Source organism: Anomaloglossus baeobatrachus, chromosome 2 (assembly GCF_048569485.1).
Source record: "Anomaloglossus baeobatrachus isolate aAnoBae1 chromosome 2, aAnoBae1.hap1, whole genome shotgun sequence".
Taxonomy (NCBI): domain Eukaryota; kingdom Metazoa; phylum Chordata; class Amphibia; order Anura; family Aromobatidae; genus Anomaloglossus; species Anomaloglossus baeobatrachus.
The window spans coordinates 160,791,211-160,805,337 of NC_134354.1; the positions used below are offsets into that span (position 1 = coordinate 160,791,211).

General features: G+C 45.4%; 2 protein-coding genes across 5 annotated transcripts in view; both read right to left on the bottom strand.

Moving 5' to 3' along the window:
• Positions 1 to 5,878, bottom strand: part of ZBED1 (zinc finger BED-type containing 1) — a 13,124-nt gene extending 7,246 nt beyond the window's left edge. The window contains exon 1 of one of the 3 annotated variants that reach the window (XM_075335464.1): positions 5,795 to 5,878. The gene's annotated coding sequence lies outside the window, so the exon portion shown is untranslated. Of the gene's footprint in view, positions 1 to 5,538; positions 5,623 to 5,794 lie in introns of those variants that run through there. The other 2 variants (XM_075335463.1, XM_075335465.1) reach the window with 2 other exon arrangements.
• The window catches only part of DHRSX (dehydrogenase/reductase X-linked), a 405,907-nt gene extending 399,913 nt beyond the window's left edge, over positions 1 to 5,994 (bottom strand). Inside the window, exon 1 of one of the 2 annotated variants that reach the window (XM_075335466.1) lies at positions 5,795 to 5,994. In XM_075335466.1, coding sequence (XP_075191581.1) covers positions 5,795 to 5,978 — 184 coding nt within the window. In that variant the 5' untranslated portion in view covers positions 5,979 to 5,994. Of the gene's footprint in view, positions 1 to 5,538; positions 5,705 to 5,794 lie in introns of those variants that run through there. The other variant, XM_075335468.1, reaches the window with a different exon arrangement.
• Between the last annotated feature and the right edge of the window lie 8,133 nt (positions 5,995 to 14,127).

Consider the following 14,127-nt stretch of genomic DNA (forward strand, 5'->3'; position numbering starts at 1 on the left):
TCTATGGCTCAGTGATGGCTTATTTTGTGTGTCTCGAGCTGATGTTTGAAATGATACATTTTGATCGCCTGTTATTGCATTAAGCACAAAATTTGCAACAACTAAAAAATATAATTTTTGTGTTTGGAATTTTTTTGCCGCTACGCCGTTTACCGATCAGATTAATTCATTTTATATTTTGATAGATTGGGCATTTCTGAACGCGGCGATACCAAATGTGTGTTTATTTTTTTAACCCTTTAATTTTCAGTGGGGCGAATGGGAAGTGATTTGAACTTTTAGGTTTTTTTTAATTTTTTCAAACTTTTTTTTTTTTTTAATTATTATTTTACTAGCCCCAGTAGAGGACTATAATGATCAGCAGTCTGATCGCTCATTCATTTCTCCTGATTAGAGCTGCACAGCTCAGATCAGGAGAAATGCTCGTCTTCTGTTACAGCCAGCGCTCTGCCAGCTGTAACAGGAAGTGAGTCAAGATAGCAACAGGAGTCATTACATGACCCTGTGCTACCATGGCAACCATCGGCTCCCTGTGATGACGCCATGGGACCTCCAATAGTGGTGGGTAAGTGCGTGTGTCCCGCAGCGGCCATTTAAATTGTGCTGTCACATTTTGACAGCGCGATGTAAGTGGTTAACAGACGCAGGTGGATCGCAGATCCACCTGCGTCGCACACATGTCTGCTGTATAAATCAGCATGTGCAGGGATTTCCACCCTCTCACCGCAGCACCCGGTGGTGATCACCTCTTCATGATTTAAAGCATACCATTACGTCCTCGATCGTGAAAGGCTTTAACATGTTTTCAATCAGAGCCACTTAAAAAATTGCATTACACGCAAATTAACAATGCACTGGGTCTGAACGTGGATTATTTCAAGCAGTAGGCACGCAACATTTATCACTAACCTATGTAAAAGGTAGGGCCCCCTCACTGATCAGGAGAACGTGTCTTCCCTATGTCCCATATGAATGAATGAAACAAAAGGTCATCTATGGACAAGAGCAATATACAATGCATCGCTATCACACTTTGGGTGTTGCAGTGTTGCGACCCCCATTCCATTCAAAAGACACAGACGAGACCCTGGTTGTCATAATTAATGAGGGACAAACTAACCATAATATTGTCACCTACTTTGTGGATAAGTGATAATCATTGTTCATGGGCCAAGGAGGCTGCTTAACAAGAGGAGAGCAAACAAATTTACTGGATCCCGGTCAAGTAGTCACATCGCTGCCTCTTTGGGTTAGAAGGCACTGCAGCGTAATTACAATTTGGCTCAATACACACCTAGCGTAACAAGGTCCTACTAAATAGAAGAGGCATCAAGGATGTCACAGAGAGTAGGAAACTCACAGAGCTTTGGTACGTACATGTGGTCGTTAGTCCAGTGACATGCTAATCTTTTAATGTTCATTAGGCTAAGTCCACAGTGGGCGCAAAAGCTCCAACCGTCCGCACCATTAGGCCACACAACATGAAACTGGAGTGAGTGGAATGTGATAAAACATCGCATTCCACTCGGACCAATATTACCCTATGTCTCAGCACCCACAAGCTATTATTATATTATTATAAGAGACAGAGAATGAAAGAGACAGAGAATGAAAGAGACAGAGAATGAAAGAGACAGACAGGGAAAGAGACAGAGAATGAAAGAGACAGAGAATGAAAGAGACAGAGAATGAAAGAGACAGAGAATGAAAGAGACAGAGAATGAAAGAGATTGAGACAGACAGACAGGGAACAAGACAGACAGACAAAGAGATAGAGAGACAGAGATATATACAGAGGGGGAGACAGATATTATAATTACATTTCTATTTGTTTTGTGGTTTTTGTGTGCAGAATACATTTTTGTTAATACATTCTGTTTTGCTAACAGCAGTTATTAACCCGGGCGAAGCCGGGTAGTACAGCTAGTAAAAAATATAGTAGGAAGGCTCTGGAGCTGTCCATTTAAGAACGCTACAGACCGCATGCACAAAAAAATAAAACATATAGGATTTTCTCATGATCTGCACACAGTACAACCCTAAATAAGGCGGGTTTCACATATGCGGCATTCAAAGACTGAGTACGGGCTGCTTTGTCAGGACCAGCTGTGGTCTCCTGACCGAAACTCCATGGCTTCACAGGTATTTAGGTGAAGGTCAAATTACGGCCAGGTGACCCAAAAATCAGCCTATACTGGCAATGAGAAGTCAGATGGGTCACATGCTGGTGGGGAAGGAACGCCTGGTTTATGTCTCAATAATGGCATGTGTTTTATGACAGGCCCACCCTTAACCCTTCAGAAGCCACGACGGCGCAGTCAGTACCACTGTGAGATGTCACTGTCTAAATACTGAATGCATTGTTATAATTGCTGTAAAAATATCAGAAGCCTGACAGACACCATAACTCATTACATACAGCAGATTAGCACGGGCAGCTGTAGGCGGGGATGCTTAAAGGGTTATTTCCACAAGGAAAATACCTTCACAAAGCTCGATATCCACATGACTGCTAATACACAGTATTTTCTTTTCTGGACTTTAGTGTCTTTTTCATCTTCTATCCCCCATCTGCATTCAGCTACACAAACCCGAATGAGTGATCCTGTTCTTTGCGAAAACTACATTCCCTGCAGCACACTGCTTCTTCTCAGTGCTGCAGGCCCCCACCTCTGCTCTCCAGACTGCCTTTTGATAAGAGATATCAACATAAGGAGTTTTTATGCATAAGGTGTCAATTGATAATTTTGAATGTATTGACTGTGACGACCTACTTGATCAATATTCATTACTATTTACAAACTCTGCAATTCAATAGTGGTCCATGAGGATCTTCAAAGCACGATCCTGCTGTACCCTACATGCATAGCAGAGCTGAACATAGAATAGCTGAGCTGTGCTACAACATGGTTGTCAGGGCAAAGAGGATGGCATGAGAGGACCTGGGAGGTGTGTTATTAGACAGGGTAGGCTCATAGGTACTTCTGTTTTCATGACGCAGATAGGGTTATAGGAGCAGCTGGAATCAGTGGGATCTTCAGTACAGCATAGATGGCTGGCAGGAGTTTCATTCCACAAGGTCATTCGATGATCTGAGCATGGATGACCGACACCATTAGAACTACTGGGAAACAGATCCAGCAGCAATGGAGGGTAAACAGGCCTGGGGTCATCATTAGGGAATGATAGCCGAAATTCAGGGCAGATTTTAAAGCAGGCTGTATTTGCAGATTAATTCTGTGGGTGCGAAAAACTGAAACCCCCCCCAATATGATTATGTGAATAACTAACAAAAGAAAAAATTGTGCTATTTTAGCCATAAATAGGGGCACATATAGATTAGTGAGAAAGGTATGAAATGTTTTGGATGGCTGCCACCTGAGCAGTGGAGGTGGTAAGCCGACGTCCTGACTCCGAGTGTCGCCCACTCCGGCTCCTTCATAAAGCCCAATTAGTAGGAATTCATTTACTCTAGTGTAATGATGATAACCTCACGGTATTGGGGGTTTTAATAGAAACATAAGGCTTAGATTAATGGAATCTTTATAAACTTGTGCGTAACGTCCCCCAATATTAATCACAATCCGCTAATTACAGCAGGAGGTCGTCACATCAGACTACACAGTCCCGGCCAGTGCAGAAAACAATTCTGGGACTTTACAATGGTTTTTATACTGATTCACGCCACAATAAAGCGTAAAAATGGCAGCTTGCAGGTGCTAAGGTGGCGGGTGCGTGCACTATATGGCGGTGTTCATATACTATGACAGCGATCATGTGCTATATAACGGCAAAAAAAATACTGTGGCAGCGTCCACATTCCAATGCTATATCGACAGGCTAAGGTGGTGAGCATGTACTATATGGCAGTGTTCATGTACTAAGGTGGCGAGCACATGCCATGGAAGCGAAAACATACTATATGGTGGTGTGTACATACTAAGATGACGAGCACGTACTATATGGCAGCATGTATTTGGGGGTGTGCACGTACTAAGATGGTGAGCGCGTACTATATGGCAGCGTGTCTGTATTTGGGGGCGAGAGCGTACTATATGGCGGTGTGCACGTACTAAGATGACGAGCACGTAGTATATGGCAGCATGTGTGTATTGGGGGGCGAGCGCGTACTATATGGCGGTGTGCACGTAACTAAGATGGCGAGCACGTAGTATATGGCAGCGTGTCTGTATTTGGGGGCGAGAGCGTACTATATGGCGGTGTGCACGTACTAAGATGACGAGCACGTAGTATATGGCACCATGTGTGTATTGGGGGGCGAGCGCGTACTATATGGCGGTGTGCACGTACTAAGATGACGAGCACGTACTATATGGCAGCATGTGTGTTGGGGGGCGAGCGCGTACTATATGGCAGCGTGTCTGTATTTGGGGGCGAGAGCGTACTATATGGCGGTGTGCACGTACTAAGATGACGAGCGCGTACTATATGGCAGCATGTGTGTTGGGGGGCGAGCGCGTACTATATGGCAGCGTGTCTGTATTTGGGGGCGAGAGCGTACTATATGGCGGTGTGCACGTACTAAGATGACGAGCGCGTACTATATGGCAGCATGTGTGTTGGGGGGCGAGCGCGTACTATATGGCGGTGTGCACGTACTAAGATGACGAGCGCGTACTATATGGCAGCATGTGTGTATTTGGGGGCGAGAGCTTACTATATGGCGGTGTGCACGTACTAAGATGACGAGCACGTACTATATGGCGGTGTGCACGTACTAAGATGACGAGCGCGTACTATATGGCAGCGTGTCTGTATTTGGGGGCGAGAGCGTACTATATGGCGGTGTGCACGTACTAAGATGACGAGCGCGTACTATATGGCAGCATGTGTGTATTTGGGGGCGAGAGCTTACTATATGGCGGTGTGCACGTACTAAGATGACGAGCACGTACTATATGGCGGTGTGCACGTACTAAGATGACGAGCGCGTACTATATGGCAGCGTGTCTGTATTTGGGGGCGAGAGCGTACTATATGGCGGTGTGCACGTACTAAGATGACGAGCGCGTACTATATGGCAGCGTGTCTGTATTTGGGGGCGAGAGCGTACTATATGGCGGTGTGCACGTACTAAGATGACGAGCACGTACTATATGGCGGTGTGCACGTACTATATGGCGAGCACGTACTATATGGCAGCGTGTGTGTATTTGGGGGCGAGCGCGTACTATATGGCGGTGTGCACGTACATTAGGGGCAGCTGACCACACAGGTCGGGCCCAGCAGGATGCTGGCGCTGCTGGACGTGAGGAGACTGCCGCACAGTTTTGCTCACGCTATGACGGGAGCGCGCACCTGCCTGTCCCGTCGGGGGCGCGCAATCACTATCCGGTCCCGCCGGGATTTCCCGCCCCGCTCGCTGACGCCGCTCCCGTCCCTGTGGTGTCCTGGTGTCGCTGAAGGTCGCGCCGTTTCCCCCGTCGCACACGCCTCCTCTCCCCCGATTATTCTGCCCTCCGGTCCCGTACGCTGCTATATCGCACGCCTATAGTAGCGCGGTCATGGGATACAGACCTGTCCCGACCTGCGCCGCTCTCGTCACGCGGTCCCTGCACTGAGGACGGTATGTCGCTGACGATTGGTCACAGCACTCCCTCGCCAGAACAGTCATCTAGATATCGCGATATAAAGAACGTTATATCTCGACTGGCAATTCCCGTGCATCGCGCTCGCCAATGACGTCACGACATGCGCGATATGCGACATCTTATGACAACACGAGGTACAGCTAATAATAACGCGGTGACTGCAGCCACCTGCCACGTCTGACCTGGGAGGAGGAAGCGCCGGCACAGCAGCTGCTGGAGGACGACTTTCATCGCGATATAGTAATTCCGGAGCACCGGCAGGATGAGGCCCAGGAGGCGCATGGCGGCGGTGCTGTCCTGACAGACGATGGGAGTGCCCGGCCTCCATGTACAGGAAGTCACAGGCGGCAGATCCGAGCACTGCATGGCGGGTTTTTTTACCCTGTTCTTGCTGCTTTTGCTGCAGTTTTTATTTTCCTAAGACCGTGTGCACACCCCGTCTACAGACAGGGCCGCGCCTGGTCCCCTGAAGACGTGCGTAATCCCTTCACTCCCAGTGATTTTACGTTTATTCCTCCCTTGTAAGAGCCATAACTTTTTGTATTTTTTCTGTCAATATAGGCTTATGAGAGCTTCTTTTTGCAGGAGGAGTTGTACCTGTGAAAGACATCATTCATTCTGCCCCATATTGTACAGGAAAAAATCTAGGGGTGCAATTACAAAAAAATAAAAAGTGCATATTTGTTTTTTTATTCACCACTAGCTCTAGCACCCGGTGTTGCCCAGGATAGTAACTGTCTCCATCTCTCTCTCCCAGTCTGTCTGTCTGTGTGTGTGTGTCTCTTTCCCTTTGTGTGTCTCTCCCTGTCTTTCTGTCTGTCTCTATCCGTCTCTCCACCGACATCTTATTACCTCACACATCAGCTTTTTATACTAACAATTTATTTTGTTCCTATAGCAACCACTCACAGCTCCTATTAATAACCTATAGCTTGCAGCTCCATTGACTTTAATGGAGGCAGGTTTTTTGGAGAGTAACTAGAGCACGAGGTTAAACCTTCCCATCAAAACATAGTCTACGATGTTCCCTGAGTCACATGGATTGTCTGTGCAAACTTTTGTGATTGTAAATGCGATGGTGCTGATTCCTTTTAGCAGACACACACACACACACACACACACACCTACACACCTACCTTTTATATATTAGACTAGCTGTAGCACCCAGGCGTTGCCCGGGATAGTAACTGTCTTTGTCTCTCTCCTATGAGTAAAAAGCTGTGGAGAAGAAGCGCAATCGGGTTTTACCCCAATAACACACGGGGTAGAGACAGGGAGCAGTAATACTCACCAAGTGAAGTTGTGAAAGTCACAACTACTATGCAGGCATGGAAAGTTTTGATCAAGGCAGCAGCAACCCAGACTGCAGATAACAGAGAACAATAGAGGATAATAGGGTTTTTTTGAGCCGCGCCAATGATCACTTCTCAGGTATTCAGATTAATGGATCTTTATTTTGCACAGGTCTACGCGTTTCTGGAGTCTCTGCTCCCTTCCTCAGGACCATCAGGCATAAGAACACATCAAATCTCAAATTTGATGTGTTCTTATGCCTGATGGTCCTGAGGAAGGGAGCTGAGACTCCAGAAACACGTAGACCTGTGCAAAATAAAGATCCATTAATCTGAATACCTGAGAAGTGATCATTGGCGCGGCTCAAATAAACCCTATTTTCCTCTATTGTTCTTTGTCTCTCTCCTAGGCTGTCTGTCTATCTCTGTCTGTCTGTGTGTCTGGTTCCGTCTGTGTGTCTGACTCTATCCATGTCTGTCTGTCTGTCTGTGTCAATCTCTTTGTGTCTGTATCAGTCTCGCTGTCTGTCTCGCTCTTTTCCCCTCTGTCTCTTTTCCCCCCTCTGTCTATCTCTTTTTTTCCCCGTCTGTCTATCTTTGATTGTCTCTCTCTTTCTCTCTCTGTCTCTTTCCCTGTTTGCCTCTTTCTCCGTCTGTGCTTTTGTCTGTCTGTCTCTATCTGTCTCTCCACTGTTTATTTTTTCCTGTAATAACCACTCACAGCTCCTATTAATAAGCTGTAGCTCCTATCTCCATTGACTTTAATGGAGACCGGTGTTTTGGAGAGGAACTGCAAGGCGCGGGGTTACATTTTCCTGTCAAAACCTAGTCTATGACATTCCCTAAGTCACATGAGGCGTCTGTGCAAAATTTCGTGATTGTAAATGCGACGGTGCGAATTCCTTTAGCGGACATACACTCAGCTTCATGTATTAGAGTTATCATATATGGTAAAACTGACTTCACAGTAAGGTTACCGAGGTCAGAACGAGTCTAGATACCAAACGTGTATGTTTATTATAGTCTAAATGGGGAAAAAAATGAATTGAGCTTTTGTCTCCCTTTTCTGAGACCCGTAGTGTTCTCATTTTTCAGAATCTGGGGGTCAGTGATGGATTATTTTTTGAGCTGAGGTTTTCAATCTTACAATATTTGGGTTTGATCGCCTGTTATTGCATTTTAATGTTGCAGCTACCAAAACACCTTAATTCTGGCGTTTTTTGCTTTTCCTCTCTACGCCGTGTACTGATCAGATTAATTTTATTTTATATTTTGATTGGGCATTTCTGAACATGGCACTACCAAATGTGTATTTTTTGTTTCTTTGTTTAAGGGCTTATTCAGACAACTGTTCTGTTCTGTTCAGTTCCTGTTTTTTTGCGGACCCACAGACAGGACCATTTTTTCAATGTCTTTTGTGTAGGATCGGATGGCCCACGGTAGCACTTCCGTATGCCATCAATTCCTACAAAAAAAAACAGATCGGATGCCGTATGTCCATTCCGTTATGGAACATGTCCTATTCTGCTCTGTAATAACGGACCGTGAATCAATACAAGTCAATGGGTCCACAAAATCCCTGGAAGCCAGATGGAAGCACTTCCATGTAACTTCCGTCGTGTGCCCCGCAGTCTGTGTCCCACTCCCCGCTAGCCCTGCATCTGCCCGCACTGCAGTGTGTCAGCATCTGCCCGCACTGCAGTGTGCCAGCATCTGCCCGCACTGCAGTGTGCCAGCATCTGCCCGCACTGCAGTGTGCCAGCATCTGCCCGCACTGCAGTGTGTCAGCATCTGCCCGCACTGCAGTGTGTCAGCATCTGCCCGCACTGCAGTGTGTCAGCATCTGCCCGCACTGCAGTGTGTCAGCATCTGCCCGCACTGCAGTGTGTCAGCATCTGCCCGCACTGCAGTGTGTCAGCATCTGCCCGCACTGCAGTGTGAGCACCCGCGAGAATGATGAGCGTTGCCGTCAGGAGGTTAGTAAAGTCCATTACCTGCGGTGATGAAGTCCTGCACTCCTAACGTCAGCGCTCGTCACCGCGTTTGCAGATCACCTCTTGTGGGCGGCCAGAGACTGTGACTAGCGGAGACGTCACGGGCCGCTCGCGATACTTGTGAACGCGGCGGTCATTGAACACAGTGATCAGCGCTGACGTCAGGGGTGCAGCGGCTTCCATCACTGCAGGTAATGTACCTAGCTAACCTTCTGAAGTCAGCGATGGTCATGCCCTGCAGTAACCTGGGCTGACCTCATGATGGTAGCTCAGGTCACTGCACTGCTCTCCCAGCCAATGGGGAACATTCTGTTATTCATTAACTGGGACAGTGTGTATGGATCATCGTGGGACACCCTTATTGGATTACGCTGGACCTGGATTTGATTTTTCTTTCCCATACTTTTGCACTGGTCAAATTTTGTTTAAATGCGGATTGCACATTTTCTGTTAGTACAATAAACCTCATTTGAATCCAGAAATATTAGTCCATCAGTTATTACATATATGAAACTGAAATAGCTGTTGCAAAAACCCAAATTGTTATAAAGAAAAAAGGTTAACATTAATAGGTGCCCAAACTTTTTCATATGACTGTAAATTTGTGAAAGAGGGAATGTTTTGGGGGGTATTTTTTCTAATAAAAATTTGTCGTCAATTTTTTTTTTTTCATTACTGACTGGATTAGTGATGTCGGATATCTCATAGAAGCCGTGACATCACTAACTCCAGGGCTTAATGCCAGGTGATATTACACAGCTGGTATCAACCCCAAATATTACCCCCTTTGCCACCGCACCAGGGCATCGGGATGAGCTGGGTCAAAGCACCAGGATTGGCGCATCTAATGGATGCGCCACTTCTGGGGTGGCTGTGGCCTGCTATTTTTAGGCTGGGGAGGGTCCAAGAACCGCGGACCTCCCTAGTCTGAGAATACCAGGCCACAGCTGTCCGCTTTGCCTTCGCTGTTGATCCAATTTGGGGTGGGACCATTAACTAAATTTCGAACAAGTAAAGCAGAACTATGGGCATGGAAATCCCTATTATAAACATTGATGAAAGATAATGCACCTTTGGAGGATATTAAATGTTGCCCAATTGAAACAATACAAATTCTGAGTCCCAAAATGAACATAATAAAATGGAAACAATACAACATAAACAATTTTCTCGACCTAATAGAAAATAAGAAAATCTTGCACTTCAAAAACCTATAAAGTAAATTCAACATCCCAAATAAAGAGAAAAAAATTTTGGTATCGTATAGAAAATTTTCTTAAAAACAAAAAACCTATATTTCAGTTTCCTAAACCCCTAATACATTTATTGAATAATCCACTAAACCAAATTATTTGGAAAACCAGTAATATATATTCCTTGCTAAATGAAGATTATGAATTTGAGAAAAAGCTAAACCTAAATAATTGGGAGAAAGATTTGCACAAGGAATTCCTATAAGTCCATGGAAACAAGCTCTGGAAACAACTTATGCAACTGCAACCTGTGCTTCTCTTCAGGAGACATATTATAAAGTGTTTTCCAGATGGTACTATACCCCTCTAAAGTTGTGCAAGTTTTCTGCTGAAAACTCATCACTATGTTGGAGAGGTTGCGGGAAAAATGGATCCTTTATCCACATTTTCTGGGGATGTCCTTTACTTAAACCCTTATGGAAGGAAGTCAGAGACCTCTTAAAGCAATTAACTACAAAAGATATAAATCTTACTCCAGAATTGGCTATTCTTTCCATAGGGTTAGAAGAATACGAGAAAAAATATAGATACATTGTCTGTCACATTTTCTTAGTTATTAAGAATTTATTAGCAGCCAACTGGAGAGAAGAAAGAATACCATCTATTTCAGAAGTTATGAACAGGGTTTCAGCTCATAATTTATATGAGTATAATATTGCGTTTAGTTTTTTTATTTTATCAAAGATATAAAATAAGATGGTCTCTGGTCCCAAAATACATGCCAAACCTTGTTTTGACTTAGGTGGGCTTTGCACGTTGCGACATCGCAAGCCGATGCTGCGATGTCGCACGCGATAGTCCCCGCCCCTATTGCAGGTACGATATCTTGTGATAGCTGGCGTAGCGATAATTATCGCTACGCCAGCTTCACATGCACTCACCTGCCCTGCGACCGTCGCTCTGGCCGGCGACCCGCCTCCTTCCTAAGGGGGCGGGTCGTGCGGCGTCACAGCAACGTCACACGGCAGGCGGCCAATGGCGGAGATGAGCAGGATGTAAACATCCCGGCCACCTCCTTCCTTCCGCATAGCCGCTGGCGGCAGGTAAGGAGATGTTCCTCGTTCCTGCGGCTTCACACACAGCGATGTGTGCTGCCGCAGGAACGAGGAACTACATCGTACCTGTCGAGGCACCGGCATTATGGAAATGTCGGAGCCTGCACCAATGATAACGATAACGACGCTTTTGCGCTTGTTCATCGTATCAAAAAGGTTTTACACACTACGACATCGCAAGTGACGCCGGATGTGCGTCACTTTCGATTTGACCCCACCGACATCGCACCTGCAATGTCGTAGTGTGCAAAGCCGCCCTTAGTTCCTTGACATTCTCTAAATAATATAAATATAATATGTTATTTCTGAATGTGTTTATTTACTGTGCTAAATGAATGAGTTTATAATCTTGTTTGACTTTGAAACTTAACGAATTACCTCAACGTCTTCCTCCTTCCCTTTCCCCCCCCCCCCTTTATACTCCCTAACTCCTTCCATTCCCACTTCCCCTCCAATACCCCTTCCCCATCCACTTTAAGCCTACCCTTTCTTCCCTTCCTCTTCCCCTTCTTTGCTCTTTCAACAATATATTTAAGAATGCATTTTAAATACTTCAATTACCCCTTTCCCCGTAAAATTTAATAAAGTACACAATTTGGGGAGGGACCCCATGTTTTTTGTTTTAAATTATTTATTTAATTTTAAAATAACAGCGTGGGGTGCCCTCTGTTTTGGATTACCACCCAAGGTAGAGCTGCCACCTGCAGGCTGCAGCCGTCTGCTTTACCTGAGCTGGCTACAAAAAATTTGGGGGACCCCATGTGGTTTTTTGAAATTATTTTATTTTTTTTGCTAAATACAAAGCTAAGCACCCTTTAGTGCCACATTTTATTTATCTTTCTCATCATTCTCATCACAACCACGCTGAGCGTGCGAGGTTCTGCAGCAAAGTGCGGGGATTGCAGATAAGTGCTGCATAGTTTAAACACAATCTCAGTTTGACACAAGAACATAGTTTGAATTTATCCTTATACGTTTCCCATTGTTTGTTTTTTTTAGTTGTTTTTCTACTTGACTGTTTAGCCCCATTTAATAGGTGCTCCATGGACAATGCTACCAGGTGTGTATCTTGTCAGATGTATGCATGCCTTGAGCAGCCATTCGAGGGTGAATATGTCTGCACTCGATGCAAGCATGTTGCATATTTGGAAGCCAAGGTAACTGATCTAAATAAGCAGCTTGCAACACTCAGGGGCATTGCAAACCTGGAGAGGAGTTTAGAGATCACTGAGCTTTCTCTGGCTGGAGCCAGTGATATGGAGGAGGGTGGAGGTGGGGAAGATCAGGACACAGAGGTAGGTAGCTGGGTAACAGAGGAGGAGGTAGGGGGAAAAGTGTCAGGGAGCCTAGTCCTGACCTGGCACAACCTAGTAAATATGCCTGTTTGGTTGATATTAGGAACGAAGGGCCAGGACTAGGGTCATTGCAGCAGGATATTGCATCTAGCAACCAGGAAAACAACTGCTGTAGGAAGGAGGGAAATAGGAGTGCAGCAAAGCCCAGACAGATGGTGGTAGGGGACTCTATAATTAGGCGGACAGACTGGGTCATCTGTCGCCGAGACCGTGAATGCCGAACAGTGTGTTGTCTGCCGGGTGCTCTGGTTCGGCATATTACGGATCGTATAGACTGATGGGTGGGGCTGGGGAAATCCCAGCAGTCATGGTGCACATTGGTACTAATGACAAAGTTAGAGGCAGGTGGAAGGTCCTTTAAAAATGATTACAGGGAACTAGGAGTGAAGCAGAAGTCCAAGCCTGCCGAGGTTGTGTTTTCAGAAATACTACCGGTGCCACGAGCGTCACTAGAAAGACAGCGGGAGCTTAGGGAGATACATACGCGGCTTAGAAATTGGTGCAGGAAGGAAGGGTTCGGGTTCATGGAGAACTAGGCCGACTTCTCAGTCGGCTACAGGCTCTACGGTAGGGACGAGCTGCACCTCAATGGGGAGGGTGCAGCTGTACTGGAGGAGAAAATGGTCAGACGGATGGAGGAGCTTTTAAACTAGGATCTGGGGGAAGGGAGGGTAGTGGAGCAAATAATGGGGTAGATAGAGCAGATAGAGACAGTGAGATGGTAGGGGTCAATGAAGGATTAGGGGGGATGGGACATGCAAGGAACGTAGGGAGGCTAGGAGTAATAAAGGTGTTAATAGTATTAAATGTCTACTGGCAAATGCAAGAAGTCTTGCAAACAAAATGAATGAATTGGACTCTTATGTCAACCATGGATTATGATGTGGTGGGCATTACGGAAACCTGGCTGGATGAAAGCCATGACTGGGTGACAAACATACAGGGTTATAGTACATTTAGGAGGGACAGGAAAGACAAAAAAGGTGGTGGGGTGTGTATATTTATCAAATCTAACCTAAAACCTTTGTTGAATGATGATATTGTGGGGAACTGCAACAATGTAGAGTCAGTTTGGGTAAATGTACATGGGGAAGGGGAATAATGGAAAAATTCTAATTGTAGTTTGCTATAAGCCTCCTAACATAGCTGAACAAATAGAGGGGGAAATGCGGCAACAAATTGAAAAGGCAGCTAATAATAATAATAGTCAGGTTCTTATGGTGGATTTCAACTATCCAGACATACAGTGGGACATAGAATCTTCTGGTTGTGTTAAAAGCTGTAAGTTCTTATCTACTGTTCAAGACAATTTCCTCTCTCAGATGGTAGACGAACCGACCAGGGGAGATAATTTGCTAGATCTGGTCCTGTCAAATAGACCGGATACAATTTCAGATCTACAGGTCCGGGAGCACTTGGGCACCAGCGATCATAATATGGTAAGCTTCAACGTAATATTCAATAGAACATTTCAAAGGGGAAATGCTAAAACCTGGACTTTTAGGAAAGCTGATTTCAACAAATTAAAGGCCCTGTCACACAGAGAGATAAATCTGCGGCAGATAT